This window comes from Nomascus leucogenys, chromosome 12 (assembly GCF_006542625.1).
Source record: "Nomascus leucogenys isolate Asia chromosome 12, Asia_NLE_v1, whole genome shotgun sequence".
Lineage (NCBI taxonomy): Eukaryota > Metazoa > Chordata > Mammalia > Primates > Hylobatidae > Nomascus > Nomascus leucogenys.
In genome coordinates this window covers 96,381,160-96,401,220 of record NC_044392.1, presented here as the reverse complement: position 1 = coordinate 96,401,220, position 20,061 = coordinate 96,381,160, and the positions used below count along the sequence as shown (strand labels likewise).

The 20,061-nt window shown below is 43.6% G+C and overlaps 1 protein-coding gene across 3 annotated transcripts in view; it reads left to right on the top strand.

The window, feature by feature from the left end:
• Positions 1-20,061, top strand: part of AK5 (adenylate kinase 5) — a 276,265-nt gene that overhangs the window by 213,043 nt on the left and 43,161 nt on the right. For all 3 annotated transcript variants that reach the window (XM_030825171.1, XM_030825172.1, XM_003260226.2), the window contains exon 11: positions 18,469-18,632. In XM_030825171.1, the coding sequence (XP_030681031.1) occupies positions 18,469-18,632 (164 nt within the window). The remainder of the gene's footprint in view (positions 1-18,468; positions 18,633-20,061) is intronic.

Sequence of the window (20,061 nt, the reverse complement as noted above, 5' to 3'; positions counted from 1 at the left end):
GGTCATTCAGGTAAGGAAAAAGGAGACAGTTGAGTTGAAAAAAGAAAAGCAGATCCAAGAGATTTAGGAGGCAGAATCAATGGACCATAAAGGTCCATTGTGGGAACAGGTGAATGAAAGGACCTGAGCATGTCTCAGAAGCAGCTGGTTTAGACAGCCACATGGATGGAAGTGAGAGGTGAAGCCAGCTGGGCTTCTGGGTTGGGTGGGGATTTGGAGAACTTTTGTGTCTAGCTAAAGGGTTGTAAATGCACCAGTCAGTGCTCTGTGTCTAGCTAAAGGATTGTAAATGCACCAATCAGCACTCTGTGTCCAGCTAAAGAATTGTAAACGCACCAATCAGCACTCTGTAAAAATGCACCAGTCGGCATTCTGTAAAATGGACCAATCAGCACTCTGTAAAATGGACCAATCAGCATTCTGTAAAATGGACCAATCGGCACTCTGTAAAATGGACCAATCAGCAAGATGTGGGCAGGGACAAATAAGGGAATAAAAGCTGGCCACCCGAGCCAGCAGCAGCAAACTACTGGGGTCGCCTTCCATGCTGTGGAAGCTTTGTTCTTCTGCTCTTCCCAATAAATTTTGCTGCTGCTGATCACTCTTTGGGTCTGCATTACCTTTATGAGCTGTAACACTCACTGGCGGCTTCACTCCTGAAGTTAGCGAGACCACAAACCCACCAGGAGGAACAAACAACTCCGGACGTGCCACTTTTAAGAGCTGTAACACTCACTGTGAAGGTCTGCGGCTTCACTCCTGAAGTCCCCAAGACCATGAACCCACTGGGAGGAACAAACAACTCCGGATGCGCCACCTTTAAGAGCTGCAACACTCACTGCGAAGGTCTGCAGCTTCACTCCTGAAGTCAAGCGAGACCACGAACCCACCGGAAGGAAGAAACTCTGGACACATCTGAACATGTGAAGGAACAAACTCCGGACACACCGTCTTTAAGAACTGTAACAGTCACCACGAGGGTCTGCGGCTTCATTCTTGAAGTCAGTGAGACCAAGAACCCACTGTAAGGAACCGATTCCAGACACAGAAGTGCCATGCAAAGAGAAGGAATTTGCAGAAGAAATAGATTTTGAGAGGCAGATGAGTTCAGTTTTAAACTTTTTTGTTTGTTGTTGTCAGCGTTTATCACCCAGGCTGAAGTGCAGTGGCACAATCATGGCTCACTGCAGCCTCGACTTCCCAAGTTCAGGTGATCCTCCCACCTCAGCCTCCGGAGTAGCTGAGACTACAGGCATGCACCACCACGCCCGGCTTATTTTTTGTATTTTTGGTAGAGAGAGGGTTTCACCATGTTGCCCAGGCTGGTTTTGAACTCTTGGGCTCAAGCCATCCACCTGCCTTGGTCTCCCAAAGCACTGGGATTACAGGCACGAGCCACTGCACCTGGCCAGTTTTAAACATCTTAAGATTGAGATGCTTATGGGACATCCAAGCAGTGATGTACATTAAACGAGATTTTTCACAGCTGACACCAAAAATACAAGTTCTGGCTATAGACACAGATGTGAAGCCATGTGTGTGCAAGAAGTCACCCAGTGAACTTAGGGAGGGTGAGGCTGGAAGAGAGCTAAGACCTGAAACCTTCCCAAGAGCCCTGCCAGAGCCAGAGGAGAAGAGCACAGGGAGGAAGGTGGGATATCTAGAGCAAGTGGCATCACAGCAGGCAAGGGGGAAAATTTTCTTCTGGGAAAGGTTCACTAAAGTATAATGAAAATTGTCTGTGGGGTTTGGCAACAGGTGAGTTATTGGTGACTGGTGACAGCAGTTCCAGAGGAACGGGAAGGGGTAAAGCCAGAGGGTTACGGGTGACTAGGAGGTAAGTAAATGGGGATCTGTACAGGCTACACTTTCAAGAAAGTTGACTCTGAAAGAGTTAAGACTGTTTAAAGGAAAGTGAATATTCAGGGTGGAATATTTTTAAAACGAGAGACTCAAGCTCATTTGTATAAAGAGGGAGGCATTACAGGCTCTAGTCAAAAGCAACACTACATGAGTTCAAGTGTCGCTCCTACATGTACAGCTGTGTGACCTTGGGCATCATCCTTACACTCACTGTTCCTCAGTTTCTTCACCTGTCATGTGGAAGTATTGATCGTACCTAGGTCATGGGGTTGATGGGAGAGTGAAATGAGTTAGCACGTGCAGCAGGGCTCCTAGTGAATACAAACATTAGCTGTCACTGTAGATACTCTATGCAGAGTGAGGGGAGACATCCAATGAGAGGGAGAGAATCTTGAGAAAAGGACGGTGAGGATGGGTTCAGAAGTGAATTGGAACAAGGAAAGGAACAAGATAAGGAAACCATAACAGAAGTTTAGAAGTTAAATTCCTGTTTGTTTCCTCAATGTTTCTTCCTCAACATTTCTTGTTAAAATTAAACACTCCCTAAGGGACTGAGCTGTTAAGTGGTGTTTCACGTACAACCAGCTGTAGTTGGCTGAGATCAATCAGTTCAAATGAGAATGTGTCTCTGAAGCCCTGGGCTTAAACTTGCCTATATGCTGCCATTTCCTCTAGCTGACACATTCTTGCAGTTGTTTACAACAACCCAGCCTTGTAGGAGACCATTTTACCGTAGGAGATCATTTTTTGCCTTGAAGAATGAAGCAGAGTAACAAGCCAGTGATTAAGGAATCAGTGACTATTTTGGCCCTCCAAATGTAACATTCACAAAGTATTTCCTTTCCAACTTGCTCAGGCTCCTCTGAACCAGAAGTCTGAATGTTTTCTTAGCTGCAAATGAAAACATATTTAAACCAACCATCAGGTGGTTAAGGCAAAAAAGGACTCTTTCCACTTGTAACAGAGTGTAGCTGTTTTGCTTTACTGTGACTTTTGTTCCTAAGACTCAGGTGATATTTTTTCTCATATTTGTCTGAGGCACTGACTCTGAAGATGTTCCTCCTGGTTCTGCCAGGCTGCAAGGAATGCCTTCAACTAGGAAGTGGATCACGCATTACTGCCACGCATCCACCCATCACCACCAGCCCAGCGACCTTGGTGTAAAGTGCATTGAACCTGTTTGGGCTGGTTACCTATGACCCTGTTTGGACTAACTCTTGTAGTCAATGCAGGGAAAGCTGGTGGGGAAGAGCCACAAGCAGAACACACTGGTTTTTTTGGAAGTCCTCAGCATGGTCTGGCTGGAGCCGTTGAGACAAGCACTGAGACTGCCTCTCATTCCAACATCTGCTGTTGAGAAAGAAAGAGAATGTTCAACAGTGAGAAACCTGGCCGAGGCCAGCCAGCAGACTCCGAGAGAGACCCCTTGGGCACCCCTTCAGAGGACGATTTGCTAGAAGGCAGTGATACCCAGTTGATTGGAGGGTGACCTTTACTAAATCTCCTAGATGACAGAGACCATGCCCTTTTTCCTTTTTCTTTCTTTTTTTTTTTTTTTTTTTTTGTTTGCTTCTGCAGCACCTATCAGGATGCCTGGCATTTAGTAGGCATTCAGTATATGTCTTTAGAATGAATGAATGGAATGGAATGGAATATAGTGGAAAATGATGAAAGCTCAGATTAAGTTACTTCCCCCCAAGTTCCTCAAACTCAGGTGTGACTAATACAGACCCATTATCAGAAGCAAATGTACTAATCTGTCTTCCAGTGATAACCATCTCAGAGCCATAATGATAAGAACAGAGGTTTGAGGTAAAACAACGAGGCATGGCTATTTTTAAGAACCAACCATAACTAAGAAACTCTTCCTCTGGTCCTGAAGGATCAATGTGGAGTCTATAAAGTCTTTATGGCCCCTTCCCACAAAATAAATAAAACCAAAAAAAGAGATACAGCTTTTGGTAAACGTGGCTTAGTAAAGTAGCACACGGTTTCCATATTAGACTCCGGTTCTAGTCCACCATTAGGTAGCTGGCACCATGAGGAAGCAAAGTCAAAATACAAAACAAATAACAATTACATTGATGATACATGTCCCAAATGTCACCATCCTTCAAAGAATGGAGTGTGTACTGGAGTTGACATGTTGACAAAGTGTCCATTAAAGACAAAAGAAGGCAAGGCACAGTGGCTCACTCCTGTAATCCCAGCACTTTAGGAGGCTGAGGCAGGCAGATCACCTGAGGTCAGGAGTTTGAGATCAGCCTGAGCAACATGGTGAAACCCCATCTCTACTAAAAGTATTAAAAAATTAGCCAGGTGTGGTGGGTGCCTATAATCCCAGCTACTCAGGAGGGTGAGGCAGGAGAATCTCTTGAACCTAGGAGGCAGAGGTTGCAGTGAGCCGAGATTGCACCACTGCACTCCAGCCTGGGCAACAGAGCGAGACTCCGTCTCACAAAAAAAAAAAAAAAAAAAAAAAAAAGAACAAGCAAAGGCTGAATTATCCATCATTGTTGTGATAAGTAAGTACAGTGAAGTTCATTTTTTGTTGTTGTTTTTTTTATGTTCCCACCCATCACAGAACCTATAATCTGTTCAGAAGCCAGAATTCATGCTTATGAAGACTTCAGAGCCCATACAGGGCAGTGTAGAATTAACTGAAAAGGAGCCATTCGGTGAAGGTTACCAGAGATGAGAGGACAAAGAAAGCACAATGGTTGGCGCCTCTTCTAGAAAAGCTGAGAACCAAGGGGAGTCTCAAAGAATGGGTGGGATTCCCTAAGTTTGAGAGAGGGCTGAGGAGAGAGGGATTGCAAGCAGGGAGATTCCAAGTTAGGAGCAAATCACAGTAGTAGGGATATGCCCCTCGGAGCCCAGGAACGGGAAGGAGATGGGCCAAACTTTGAAAGGCCTGGATGCATGAATGTGATGTTGACTGAAGACCAGTCCAGAGCTGGTGAGCAGGGCAGGCAAGGAAACACCAGGAGGACAACTGCCCTCCACGAATTCTCCCATATACAGTCATGCATCACTTAACAACGGGGCTGTGTTCTGAGGAATGCCTCGTCAGGCAATTTCCTCGTGATGAGAACATCCTAGTGTGTACTCACACAAACCTAGACGGTGTAGCCTGCTATGCAAGTAGGCTATATGGTATAGCCTATTGCTCCCAGGCTACAAACCCATACAGCGTGTTACCATAACGAATAGTATAAATACATAGTAACACCACAGTAAGTATTTGTGTATTTAAACATAGAAAAGACACAGTAAAAATACAGTGTAGTATAATATCATGGGGTCATCCTCTATGCAGTTCATCATTGAGTGAAATGTTGTTATGCAGCCCATGACTGGACATTATACCTTCTCCTTTTACTTTTTTCTTTTAATACTGTCCATGAATGTAAGGTGGGAGGATGCAAATGTAGAAAAGGTTCACATTTAAAGTAGTAGCTCAGATCGAACAAAATCAGAGCCCTTGTCTTCTAGTCTTCTCCAAAGAAGAAAGAATCCTGAACTGAAATATTAGCCCCAGCACTGCACAACATCACTAGATAGCATAAAATCAGAGACTGTGCCTATTTCACTCACTCCTGTTTGGCAGGAGGAGCACAGGGCTCAAAGAGACGTTAGTCTAGCTTAATTCCCTAATCAAGTCTGGAAGTGAGTCTTGAACATCACTGACAGATAACTGTCTAGTCTTGATTTCAGTACTTCGAGTGTCAGGATATTCACTATCCTATTAACAATAGATAACTAATAACAATTGCCCCTCTTGGAACTCTGAGTCAGGATTTTGTTTGGCTGAAAGTTTTTTAAAAAATAACTGCAGTTAAACAAGGTAGAAATTTATTTTATGTAAATTTTAGGTACAAGCAGTCATAGCAGTGGTGTGACATGCTATGGCCTCAGAGACTCAGGTTCCCTATATTTTTCTGCTCCTTTGTGTGGCTTCTCCACAGTTATCTCATGTCCCAAAATGGTTGCTGAAGCTCCAGCCCTTATGTCCTAAGCCCATTAAAAAGGAAAGAGGAAATGGGGCAGAAGAACTTGCTTCTTCCCTTTAAAGACACTGCCTGGAAGTTGCATTCACCAGTTCCACTGACATCTCATTGGTCAGGAAGACACTTCTACCTGCAAGGGAGGCTGGTAAATGTAGTCCATATTTCAGATAGCCTTGTGCCCACAATAAAAATCATGAGGTTTAATTTTTTACAAAGAAGGAGAAAGTAGATACCATGTTTCTATGACAGAGTCTAATGTAGGCCTTAAATCCAGGAAAAGTGGATTTGGCTTTAAAAAAAAAAAAAAAAAAAATGGGGTTAGAGTGCTGTGAGCTGTAGGAGCTCACCAGCCTCTTGGGGTAAAAACATTTCAGAACCACCACCAACAGGCACCAGGAAAGGTATCTGCCCTTTCCTCTCACCTGAGACCTGAACCTTCCTCATTTTCTGTCCGTGTAAGAGCTGGAGTCATGGCATTTGGTTTCACAGTCTTGACTAATGAGAGATTTCACATCTCGCTGTGGCTATGGTGGGTGTTGGCTGAATGAATCGTAAAATCATAGAGTGTTAGTTAGAACATAGATGAAATCACATCCCTAAAATCTACTATTCATTGTTAATAAGAGGACCGGGCACAGTGGCTCACGCCTGTAATCCTAGCATTCTGGGAGGCCAAGGCGGGCAGATCACTTGAGGCCAGGAGTTTGAGACCAGCCTGGCCAAGATGGCGAATCCCCATCCCTACTAAAAATACAACAATTAGATGGGCGTGGTGGCACAAGCCTGTAATCCCAGCTATTCTGGACGCTGAGTCAGGAGATCGCTTGAACCCAGAAGGCAGAGGCTGCAGTGAGCCAAGATCACGCCACTGCACTCCAGCCTGGGTAAGAGATTGAGACTCAGTCTCAAAAAAAAAAAAAAAAACAATAAATGATGGGGCCTGATAGGGTTGCCAGATTTAACACATAAAAATACAAGAGCCATAGTTAGATTTGAATTTTAGATAAACAATGACATGGCGTTTAGTCTAAGTCTCCTGCAGGATTTGACTAGGTGTCCTGTATTTTATCTGGCCACCTGATGGGGCCATGATGAAAGCCCAGCTCCCAGTGACCATTCCAGTCAACTTCAGGCTGTGCAGTGCATTTCCCAAAGGAGGTCTGTCTGATTTCCAGAAAGACAGGCCAGAAGTGCCCCACATATGAGAGGCTGTAGAGTTTAGTGGTACCAGGACACAGTTGGCCCTTGGCACAGTTTCTTCATCTGTTACAGGATCACAAACAGCACCTGTTTCAAATAGCTGTTGTAAGAATTAAATAATTACAAATAGAACACATAAAACAGATATTTATTAGATAAAATATCAAGCCAAAAGTATTGTGACTTTTATCTGAGTAGTCTGCAATGACTTCTCAAACATATTTCGTCTCTCAACTATACCATTGGTGCAAAGTAGGCCACAGTTCCCCTACCATTCTCTCCAGCTTTATGCTGAGAAAACCAGAAATTCCCCTCATCTGCAAGAGAGAGGTATGGCCCTGATTTTGATAAGGCAATAAGGATTTTTATTAACCATCATAATAATTATTCATTCATGATAGAACCATTATCTTGCACTATTATGTTGTAAATATAAAAAGAAAAATCAACAAAGACTTCCTGCAGTGACATTGGGGAGTTCACAGCAAATTGCCTTCCTTAGATTATCTAATCTAGAAGTTCCAAATCAGGCTAATCATCAGAATCACCTGGGGAATTATCCTTTTTTATTACGAAAATATTTCAAACATACAGCAAAGCTGAAAGAATATTACGGTGAACACATGTATACCCACCACCTAGAGTCTTCAATTAACATCTTACTACAAGCTGAGTTTCCCTAATCCAAAAATCCAAAATCCAAAACGTTCCAAAGTCCTAATCTTTTTGCATACCAACGTAATGCTCAAAGGAACTGCTCATTGGAGCATTTGGGATTTTGAATTTTAGGATTTGAGATGCTCAGCTAGTGAGTATAATTCAAGTATCCCAGAATAAAAAAAATTAAAATATAAAACACTTCTGATCCCAGGCATTTCAGATAAGGAGTGCTCCAACCTGTATATCTTGTCTTGTTATATATCTGTCCCTCTATTCGTCCATCAATACATCTCTTTTTCTTGTACACTTCAAAGTAAATTGCAGATGGCTGTACACTTTCCCTGGGGAATTTTCTAAAACTATAAGTTCCCAAGCCTCAGCCCAGAGATGTACAGATCTGCTAATTCAGGAATTTTTCCAAACAACTCCCCAGCTTCACTCTGGTAACCATGCCGATGGAGCCCTTATTAGCCGAAACATTACCAGTCTCATGGCAAAGGGAAAAGACCTGGCACACCATGTGCTGGGCATAAAAACCTCTGCTCAAAACCGGTACACATCCGCCTCTGCCCACATTTCGTTGACCAAAGCAAGTCCCTTGGAACTCTTAACTTCAAGAAGTTTGGGGCAGTCTGGGCACGGTGGCTCTCGCCTGTAATACCAGCACTTTGGGAGGCTGAGGTGGGTGGATCACCTGAGGTCAGGAGTTCAAGACCAGCCTGGCTAACGTGGCAAAACCCCATCTCTACTAAAAATACAAAAAACAGCCAGGCATGGTGGTGGGTGCCTGTAATCCCAGCTACTCGGGAGGCTGAGGCAGGAGAATTGCTTGAACCCTGGTGGCGGAGGTTGCAGTGAACCAAGATCATGCCATTGCACTCCAGCCTGGGCGACAGAGCGAGACTCCATCTCAAAAAAAAAAAAAAAAGAAGGTGGGGATGAGTAACCCTTTCACAGGCACAGGGAGAAGCACTATGGAAGGAAAGCAGGAATATTTAAGAAAGTAATACAGTCTAACACAGGAAGCCACTCATTTAATTCAGCTTCTTCACTTTACAAACAGAGAGGCTAGCACCCAGAGAGGCAAAGTGACTCTCCCAGAATCACTCGACTAGTTCAAAGCAGGAGTGGTCAAGAGCCAAGGTCCCCTAATCGACTTTATTGTCATGTACAGGGTTGCCTCTGTGAAGTTCACAGATATCCATCATTCATTCGTTGGTATACTATACACAGGCACTGATAAATAAGCCATGGTTTCTGCTATCAAGACATTCCCAGACCCATTTAAAGTTTATCCATATAACCCTCAGCTGACCCTGGCATATTTCCACATATTCGCCAAATAACCTGAAGCAGTCAGTGCATTTCAGAACTAATAAAGATGTTGTCTTTGAGGATAAAGATCTGTTTATCTCAATTGTTTTCGGTCCAAGAGTGTCAGTTCCCGGCAACAGCCTGCTGAAGCTCAGCAGTGATGCAACTCTTCCCAGATGGAGAAGGTTTCAGTTGACCTATGGGCCCAGACTGGTTGAGGATCATTCTTAGGGCACAGTCAGTTCATGATCTGATGGCATAATAGTTTTTCTCAGAAAAAGAGTCATTCGGTCACAAAAACTTAACCCAACATAGGGACCTATTTTCATTTAGGGAGAAAGAAATATTTCAACAGGCAGAAATATGACAGATTTCTAAAATATGAAGATTAGAAATAAGATAATTTGATTTGCAAAAGATATTTGATCCTCTCACAAGCCGTAACTGGGAAGACTATGCACCTTTAAAGGTGTTAAAACAGTACCAGGAATAAAACTGCTGTGTCCAACCTTCGTAAGCTCATGGAATTTTACTGGGAGTAAGTTAGAGTTAGAAAGACTTTATACGTCACCAACAGTAGCTGCCTCATTTTGCAGATAATAATTATCATGCTTATTGTGTGGTTCACTTTGCCAGCTACCGATCCAAGAGATTCACATGCATTATTTTGTCCTCACAACCAACAGGTATTGTGACCACCCCCATTTTGTAACTGAAGAGGTTGAAGCTCAAAGCAGATATGTGACTTGATCAAAGTCATCTAACCAGATGGAGAATGGCCTGAGGTGTGAACCTGGAACTCAAGCCCTTGGGTCCAGTGATCCTTTTATGTGAAAGGAGCAGGGTTGTCATTTTTGTGGGGCCACAGGCTCCTGGACACTGGCTCTTGTTAACAATTGTCTGTGACACTGGGCCAGGTTCTGTGGGGCTGCCAGCCTAAGTGAAGTGGTTTCTGCCCTCTGCGAGCTTTGGCCTGGCAAAGAAAGGAAGAGAGCGTGAGCAAACTGTGCTAGAGGCCAGAGAAAGAGAGAATTTTGAGATGTTGGTCGTTGGTGTTACAGAGTCAAAGGTATCAAAGACTAGAAGCAAGCCAACAAGTAATATGACAAATATGCAATCGCTGCTGAACTATAAAAGAGCAATTTCAGAGTGTGATGAGGTATGAGATGGTTTCCAAGAGGGTAGGGAGTCAATAAATGAAGAGGAAATGGAAACAGGCAGTTTTCCGCTGCTAAAAAAAGAAAAGAAAAGAAAGAAAAAGAATACAAAGATAACTCAGAGGACACACACAATGGTAGAAATATTTTCATTTGGACTGGGGAGAACCGAGCCGATGTTATACAGAAGAAAAGATGCCAACCGAGAGAAATATATCTCATATGGACAAAAAAGACAGCGTCAAGTTCTTGGAACAGGCAGGAGAAGATCCATTTATCATTAAGCTTTTTAGTCTTTCAGCTGCTGTTATAAAGTGTCTATTATATTTCAGGCACTGTGTTTGTGCACCATGACGAGCAAAGCAGACCCAGATCCCACACTCAGATACCATAGAGCCTAATAAGGAAGACAAAATTTTAAGTAAATAATATATATCATACATATAAACTAGATGCATGTATCTGTAAATACATATGCTTTATCTATTAATATATTTTATATGTATATAATTTCCCTGCTTTGTCTCCTGTCAAATATATATATATTATATATATTTCTATTTTATTTATATTCATATTTATATTTTACAGGAGCCAAAGCAGGTAAATCATATATATAGTACCACAATAGCTGGTAAAATAGTGCCACAGTATAAAAAAAGCTGTGTCCAACCTTTGTAAGATTATGGAATTTTACTAGGAATAAGCTAGAAAGATTTCTAACCATCACCAGCAGTAACTGCCTCATTTTACAGATAATAATTCTGATCCTTATTGTGTGGACTGGGGAAAACTGAGCATGATGTTACTCAGAAAAGAAGCTGCCAACCAAGAGAAATAAATTTCATATGGACAAAAAAGAGGGTATCAAGTTATCTGTAATATATGTATGTATTTTGCAGGAGCCAAAGCAGAGAAATTAGCCTTAAGCTAAATGGCATAAAGTTTTCCAAACAGGAGAAAGAAGGATGGAGGGCAAAGGATAGAAACATCAATGTTTTGAAAATGCTGAGGAAATGAGACAGCCTTCATCTTAGTGAGTAAGAGGGTTAAAAATGTTAAGAGTGAGAGGAATGAGGATGTGTTGAAGGACAGTGGGAAATATTAGCATCCATTCATGGGCATCCAATTGATGTCCAACTTGATACCAGGAAAAAAGAAGGATATTTGCCAAGAAGCATTAAAAACTATTATGAAGTTAGATAGCATGACTCAGTTGGCTCAGTTTTTGGACTCTCTCAAGGGAACTCTTAGCAGCCCAGAATAGATGCAAATAACGTCTATGGTGGGCTGGGCAGGGAGAGCAGGTTGATGGTGACACGGCAGGTTCCATAGAACTGAAGTAGGGCAAAGGATTCAAAGTTGCTAGAAAGGGGCTGGCGTTCAGCTAGCCAGGGAGGTAAGTGGAGCCCAAAGGGAATGGGCCAACCCTGTGAGGTCATAACGACGACAAGGAACGAGTTGAGAAGAAGTGAGGTCGAGGGAAAAGTGAAAGGGAGAGAAAGATGCTATCAGAGTGGGAGAATAGATCCAAATAACGAACGCTCGGTTTCAGCTAGAGCCTCAGGGGGCTGAAATTGGGTTAGTGATGAAGGTCATTGGTGCTGAGGAGGCTTAAAGACCTCTCAGACTGGGGTGGAATAGGAATTAAAGCCTGGAAAGCTTTGCTGATAGCAATTAAACCCAGAGAATACTGTTCTCTCTGCTTTGAAACTTAGAGAAAATAAACGTTGAGTTCTAAACTAGATACGTGTATCTTCACATACGCTGTCACATATATACGTGTGTGTGTGTGTGTGTGAGACAGAGAGAGAGAGAGATCGTGCACACACGGGTATATCTTAAGTACCTGCAAGTGGTCTGGAAGTCTGGAAGTAATGGCTAGTTCTCAAATTCGTTACTGACTTTGGATTATGTTTAATTTAAACCTTGATGTGCCAGACAGTGTAACTCAGGAAGAGCTATAGAGGTGTATAACCCCCCTTCATTGTAAATAGCTTTTGCCAAGCACCAATATTTTAACAGAGAGATGGGAATAGGAACATTTTTGTTGACATTTGGGGGAACAGGGGACAAATTTCAGAGACTTTTTTTTATTATACTTTAAGTTTTAGGGTACATGTGCTAGTTCAACCATTGTGGAAGACAGTGTGGCAATTCCTCAGGGATCTAGAACTAGAAATACCATTTGATGCAGCCATCCCATTACTGGGTATATATATACCCAAAGGATTATAAATCATGCTGCTATAAAGACACGTGCACATGTATGTTTATTGCAGCACTGTTCACAATAGCAAAGACTTGGAACCAACCCAAATGTCCAACAATGGTAGACTGGATTAAGAAAATGTGGCACACATACACCATGGAATACTATGCAGCCATAAAAAATGATGAGTTCATGTCCTTTGTAGGGATATGGATGAAGCTGGAGACTTTTCAAATGTAGACTTGACAGAGCTTGGCAACTGGTCAGGTATGGGAGATGAGGGAGACCCTAAAGTGGAATGAGGCAGAAAGTTGGTGATTATTTCCCCCCATTTTACAGATAAGAAACTAAGATTCAGAGAAATTAAAAGATTGCTCTATAGCCACATGACTAGTAAGTGGTAGAACCAGTGTTGATTGTCAGATCACCCATCCTGTGCCCTTCATAATACTTCATACTCCTCCATTTCCACCCCTGTGCAGATGCAGAGCCCTTTCATGCTCCAAGTTCCATTACTGAAGACACCAGGCTCAGCCTTATGCCATCTTTCCCACACTTTCCTTGTGCTGGCAAAGGTGATTAATTACCCTTCCCCTTCCTAAGGAGTCCCAGCCAGTGCTTCTGCAATGGTGTTTACAGGCCCCACTCATAGAACCTATCACACTGCTGTGATGATGGTTCACCTCTCCATCCTCCCCACTAGATTATGACCTCTCTGATGGAAAAGACCCAGTTCTGGGTCTTTTTATTTCTAGTGCTTAGCAGTGTCAAACCCATTCTAGCTGTCCAATAGATGTTTCTTTAAAAAGAGCTGTGTTAATTAACTTCATGCTTAATTCCAGGTAACATCCTGGAGTTAGTAAGATGCAATAAAATGTCAACAAAGGTCATTTTAGGCCAGGCCCAGTGGCTCACACCTGTAATTCCCGCACTTCGGGAGGCCAAGGTGGGCGGATCACTTGAGGTCAGGAGTTCGAGACCAGCCTGGTCAATGTGGTGAAACCTTGCCCCTACTAAAAATACAATAATTAGCCAGGAGTGGTGGCACTCGCCTGTAGTCCCAGCTACTCGGGAGGCTGAGGCAGGAGAATCGCTTGAACCTGGGAGGCGGAGGCTGGTCCTTATCTTAAGGAGCCCAGCTCAGGATGCTGAATCCAGGAGCTATCTCACAGGAGAGGATTGCTCCTGTCAATACAAAGCAAACTGGAAAAGGTGACCCACGTGGGCATGCCGAGGTGATGCAGATGGCTTCAGTTCTACTTCTCAAAGAACACCAGGGACCGAAGAGAAGGCAGACTTAGACTCCCTGGGCTGGCAATTCCCATGCAGTCTCTCCCCTCCCTTCCTTCTGTGGCAACGCTGTCCAGACCTGTAGGGAAATGACTTACTGAGATGCAAAGTGGGCGTTCACAGTACATGCACTTTTCACAACGTAGCACCTTTGGCCTCACAGGGGAACGCTTTTTACATTTTTCCACTTTTTTTGAGGTATTTACAGACACCTTCAAAATAGATGCTCATATTCCACACTCTCTTTGTGAATCACATCACATGGTATGGTGTTCAGGGGTTCGAGCCTTGGGTAATGATACACTAAAAATTAGTGAGATAACAGTAAATGTGACAGCTCCTGTCTGTCATCAGTCATCTTGCCACCAGAGGACACAGCCCACTCATTCTGAGATGTGGTTCCTCAAAATGTCTTTTGCCGTGTAACAAATTATCCTGGAGGGATATCAAGGCCCCGTTGTTTTTTATTTAAAAGTCATAAGTTAAGACCTCAAAGATATGTCAGTGGCAGTATATGAAAATTTCTGTTTCTACCAGCAGTTTTTATGCTTTCACTGCAGTGATAAAATCACTTTGTTCTTCAGTTTGGAGCCAAGGGAAGAATCAAGCTATTGTGTAGATTACTTAAAATTCCACAGTGCCTGCGCCATTTGGCCAAAGAATGCTAAAAATGTGCAGCTGTTGCTCCCACAGAAGGTTTCTAACTGGGGCAGCGGCTGCTGTTCAACACACAGCTGGTGTTAATTTGAGCTGAAGATTTTTAATTGCCTTTGTGTCGAGATTTATTAAATAACATTTTAGAGGAACAAAAACTGTAATAGTCATATTAGCAGGATGCTAAAGGAAGAAAATAATTGGAACATGGCATTTTTGCCTTGTAAGCCAAGTCTGAAAATATCTTTTCCACATGGAGGGCTCCCAACCTTCCCAGGAAAAGCATTTCCAGGTAAATCCAGCCACAGAAGCCCTGATGGCCTTTGCAGGAGTTCAGCCACTTGCACCCCTTAGTCATTTACCTGGAAGCACCACTTCTCTGGAGTGGCCTCCTTGTTCCCACACTCTCCATTCCTATTATACTGAGAGACAGGAGGCATCGTGCTTACAGTAAACATAGCATTAGCTGGCGGTTGGCTGCTGCTTTAAGTGGTCTGCATTATTTTGGGGAGCCGCTATAATTGCTGTTTTCCTATTATGTCCAGCCCATCCCTGACAATACTATGAGGGGTCTGACCTCCTCCCCATTTGGCTTAGAGCAGCTGTATAGATGAGCAGAAGACAGAAAACTCAGGCCTTTCCTGGATTTTCTGGCAAGGCAAAGAAGGGGGAAGGAGGGGCCCTTCTATTAAAAAGGGTCAACAACTAATGTCCCTTAAGAGGGAACTTGCCAACTGCACAAAGAAAGGAGTTTTAAGTACGAGAAAAGGCAAACCAGGAAAATTGCAGAATGAGTTATAAATTCTCATTACCAGACTAAAATTTCAATCATGTTTTTGCATGCCGATGGTAAATATTTCCTTTTAGCAAGAAAACTTTGTGAGGCATTTGTGGCGCACTTACACGACGTGCAAAGTGCTGTGTGATGTGCTCAGGGCACCCAGAGAAGCTTGCAGGGCCGGCGACCAGTGAGGGAGCTGCAGCCCAACAGTAAGACAGGCAGGGAGCACCCGGCGCTGTTTACAGCATTGGCTGCAACAGAGCTGAGGGTGAGAGGTCTGGCTCCTGCCAGAAGGGGGAAACATGTGATCTAGACCTAAGGGCTGAGGAAGACCTTGATCATTAGAAAAAAGGATGAATGTGACCGGGCACAGTGGCTCAGGCCTGTAATCCCAGAAGTTTGGCAGGCTGAGGTGAGAGGATCGCTTGAGGCCAGGAGTTCAAGACCAGCCTGGGCAACATAGCAAGAGACCCTGTCTCTACAAAAAATTTAAAAATTAGCTGAGCGTGGTGATGTGCACCTGTAATCCCAGCTACTCAAGAGGCCAAGGCAAGAGGATTGCTTCAGCCCAAGAGTTTTGAGTTCAAGGATGCAGTGAGCTGTGATTGTGCAACTGTGCTCCAGCCTGGGGACAGAGCAAGACCTTATCTCAAAGAAAAAAAAAAAAGAAAGAAAAGATGAATGGGTAAAGAAAATGTGCTAGAATATAGAATATTATTCAGCCATAAGAAGACAGAAATCCTGCCATTTGTGACAACATATTGGAAGACATTATGCTAAGTGAAATAAGCCAGGCACGGAAAGACAAATACTGCATGATCTCACATGTACGTGGAATCTTCAAAAGTCAAATTCATAGAAGCAGATAGTAAGAATGGTGGTTGCCAGGGGCTGGGGAAGTGAGGAGACGTGGTTCTGGAGACCTCATGTACAGCATGATGGCTACAGTGAAGAACACTGTATTGTCTACTTGAAATTAGCTAGGAGAAGAGATGTGAAATGTCTTCAGCACAAAAAAAAAAAAAGATTATGTGAGGTGAAGGTTTATTAACTTGATTGTGGTAATTATTTCATAATATATATGTATATCGAATCGTCACACTGTACACCTTAAATTTATAGTTTTATCAATGATACCTCAATAAAGCTGGGGGAGAAAACAAAGAGAAGAGGAGGAAGAAAGGGCCTTTCAAGCTGAGGACCAAGAAGAACAAAAGCATGGTAGCCTGGAAAAGTCTGTGTGAGCATAGGAGGCCATTGAATGCTATGGAGGTGGGAGTGCCCTCCTTTCCAGGCACATGGAAAGCATTGAAAGAACTGTGTTAGTCCAAGAACTGTGTTAGTTGGACATGACAGTGCTGGAGGAGGGTAAGAAATGGGGGAGAGGGGCCCGGCACAGTGGCTCATGCCTGTAATCCCAGCACTTCAGGAGGCTGAGGCGGGTGCATCACTTGAAGCCAGGAGTTTGAGACCAGCCTGGCCAACGTAGTGAAACCCTGTCTATATCAAAAAATACAAAAATTAGCCAGGCATGGTGGTGTGCACCTGTAATCCCAGCTAATTGAGAGGCTGAGGCAAGAGAATCACTTGAACCTGGGGGGTGGAGGTTGCAGTGAGCTGCAGCCTGGGCGATAAAGCAAGACAATCTCAAAAAGAAGGAGAAGGAGAAGGAGAAGGAGAAGGAGGAGAAGGAGAAGGAGAAGGAGAGGAAGAGGAAGAGGAAGAGGAGAAGAGAAGAAGAGGAAGAGGAAGGAGAAGAAGAAAAAGAGGAGAAGGAGGAGGAGGAGGAGGAAAGAGGAAGAAGAGGAAGAAGAAAAGAAGAAATAGGGGGGAAGATGCTGGAGAGATAAAGTTGGACTAGATTCTGGAGAGTTGGGATGCTGCTGCAGGGAATTTGAATTTTACTCTGGGAGCATAGGAGGCCATTGAGTGCTATGGAGGTGGGAGTGCCCTGCTTTCCAGGCAAGTCATCCTGCTAGCAAGTCTGTGGGGCTCCAAAGCCCCTCCCATTCTGACATGCGGAGGTGGAGAGATTGCCATACACCAGGCGGAGAGGATGAGGACCTGAAGTGTGGCCAGGTCAATGTGGCCACAGTGGGGAGGAGAGAAGGGAACATGAGAGTCAGAGCCCAGCCTTCAAATCCTAGGCTTGCAACTCACTAGCAGTGCAGCCTAGGCAATGGAGTTAACTTCTCTGTGCCTCTGCTTCCTCATCTGTAAAATGGGAATAATGACAGTGCATGCCTCTTAAGGTTATTTTATATAACCTTATACATAATACCTAAAATGTTTAGAATAGTGGCTGGTGCAATAAGCACTTGATAAAGGTTAGCTATTTTTATTATTTTCAGATGTAAAATCCTGTGACTTAACTGATTGAACTTGGAGGGCAAGGGAAAGAGTCAAAGACATGCTATTCATAAAGGGATATGGCAGATGCTCAGAATTGATAATAGCTAGGGAAAAAATAAGATAATAAGACATATTGAGGGACATTCTACAAAATAACTATTCATAATCTTCAAATGTGTCAAGGAAACCCACAGAAACTGTTGCATACTGAAGGAGAGCAGAAGGACATGGCAACTAAAGGCAATGTGTGATCCTGAACTTGACCCATTGACTTCAGAGGACATTATTGAGTCAATTGGGACAATTCAGTTGAAATTTGGAGGGGTCCAAGGATATCATTATGAAGGAGGATGTGCTTGTTTCCTTGTTTGTAGGAAATGACACTAAAAGATTCTGGAGTAAAGAGGCATCCAATTAGCAACTTATTCCCAAGTGTTTCTGAAAGTTCTTTGTCCTCACAACCCTTTTGTAAGTTTGTGATTGCTGAAAATAAAAGCACTTATTTTTTTAAATTAAAAGCTAGCGTTTGTTGAGCATTCACTAAGTATCAGGAATTGTGGCCAGTGCTTTGCACATGAGCAGGTTCGGTTCTCCAAGGAAACTTTCCTGACTTTGCATCTCTACCAAAACGGAGCCAAGTACCCCTCATCTGTGCCCCGATAGTAAGCTGTACTTGTCTTCACTAACTGCCTGTGACCATGGGTTACAAGTGGTCTATGAAAAGTAACTGCTTGTTTTTCTGTAACACCTGCCCCCTCCCACTTCATGGATAGTCTAAGCTCTTTAAAGTCAAGGGCTGTATCCCATTCTCCACTTGCATCCACCACTCTCAGCACAGCTCCTGGTATAGCAAATCTCAAGTTCCCAATACATGCTTAGTGACTGGAACACTGAGGCTTGCTCACCATGGTGACTACCATTAAAAATGAGGCACCAGACTTGGAATGCATATCTGACACATGACTTCTTTTCAAGGTGGTCCTGGCTCTGGCAAAGGCACACAGTGTGAAAAGCTGGTGGAAAAATATGGATTTACACATCTCTCAACTGGCGAGCTCCTGCGTGAGGAACTGGCATCAGAATCTGAAAGAAGCAAATTGATCAGAGACATTATGGAACGTGGAGACCTGGTGCCCTCAGTAAGCAACACGGCCTGACCCACATTACTGCCTTTCCTGTCTGGGGAGACCTTTGGGGTTTTTGTAATGAATCTGAGCTGCTGGAACTAAGAAACCCAAAGAAACAATAGCTGTATTTTATTTCCCTCCTTTGCAGCAATACAGATGCAGGCAGGTCTACAGCAGACAGCCCTTCTGCCCAACCAGGTCGAGCTGGCCCAGGCTCCTTCCATCTTGTTGCTCTACCAGACCCTCGAATGTTGGCCTAATTTCACATTTTCCCCCCAAATTCATCCCACTTTAGAATTGGAAAGGCTTCAAAATAGAAGTGAGTGTGGTGCAGCAGAGCCTAGAATTAGAAACCCCCAGAAAATGTAAAATAATGCTTTGGTCTATTTCTGGGAGGTATGATTATCTTGAAATTTGCTATCTTCTTGTGTAATTTAAGAATATCCCCTTTTCTATCTTTTTCCTTCTTAAGTCGCCATCCATCTCTAAGAAGCTGAATGGTAGGGATATCAAGAAATATTCATCCCTGCCACACTGGGTCCCATGCTAGGCTCTATAATGAGGGCTGTATGATACAGTCTCTGTTAGCAACAGAGCTGTCTGAGTCCTCTCTAACCAGATGCACTCTGTTTCCCACCTGGAAGCCAGAATGGTCCGCGTGAAAGGAAAACAGACCTTTACAGTTGCCACTTAGCTGGCCTCCTGGAGCCCACTCTTTTCCCTAAAGTCTCCTCTTTTCACAGCAGCTGTTACCGGAATGGGGCCCCGATCCAGACCCCAAGAGAGGGTTCTTGGATCTTGTACAAGAAAGAATTCAGGGCAAGTTGTAAAGTGAAAGGAAGTTCATTAAGAAAGTAGAGCAATAAAAGAATGGCTACTCCATGGACAGAGCAGCCCCGAGGGCTACTGGTTACCCATTTTATGTGTTATTTCTTGATGATATGCTTAACAAGGGATGGATTATTCATGCCTCCCCTTTTTGACCATATAGGGTAACTTCCTGACATTGCTGTGGCATTTGTAAACTGTCATGGCGCTGGGGGGAGTGTAGCAGTGACGAAGACTAGAGATCACCTTTGTTGCCATCTTGGTTTTGGTGGGTTTTACCCAGTTTCTCTACTGCAACCTGCTTTATCAGCAAGGTCTTTATGACCTGTATCTTGTACTGACCTCCTATCTCATCCTGTGACTTAGAATGCTTAACCTGGCAGGGCGCAGTGGTTCACGCCTGTAATCCCAGCACTTTGGGAGGCGGAGGAAGGTGAATCATGAGGTCAGGAGTTTCAGACCAGCCTGGCCAACATAGTGAAACCCCATCTCTACTAAAAATACAAAAAATTAGCTGGGCGTGGTGGTGGGCACCTGTAATCCCAGCTACTTGGAAGACTGAGGCAGGGGAATTGCTTGAACCTGGGAGGCAGAGGTTGCAGTGAACCAGGAT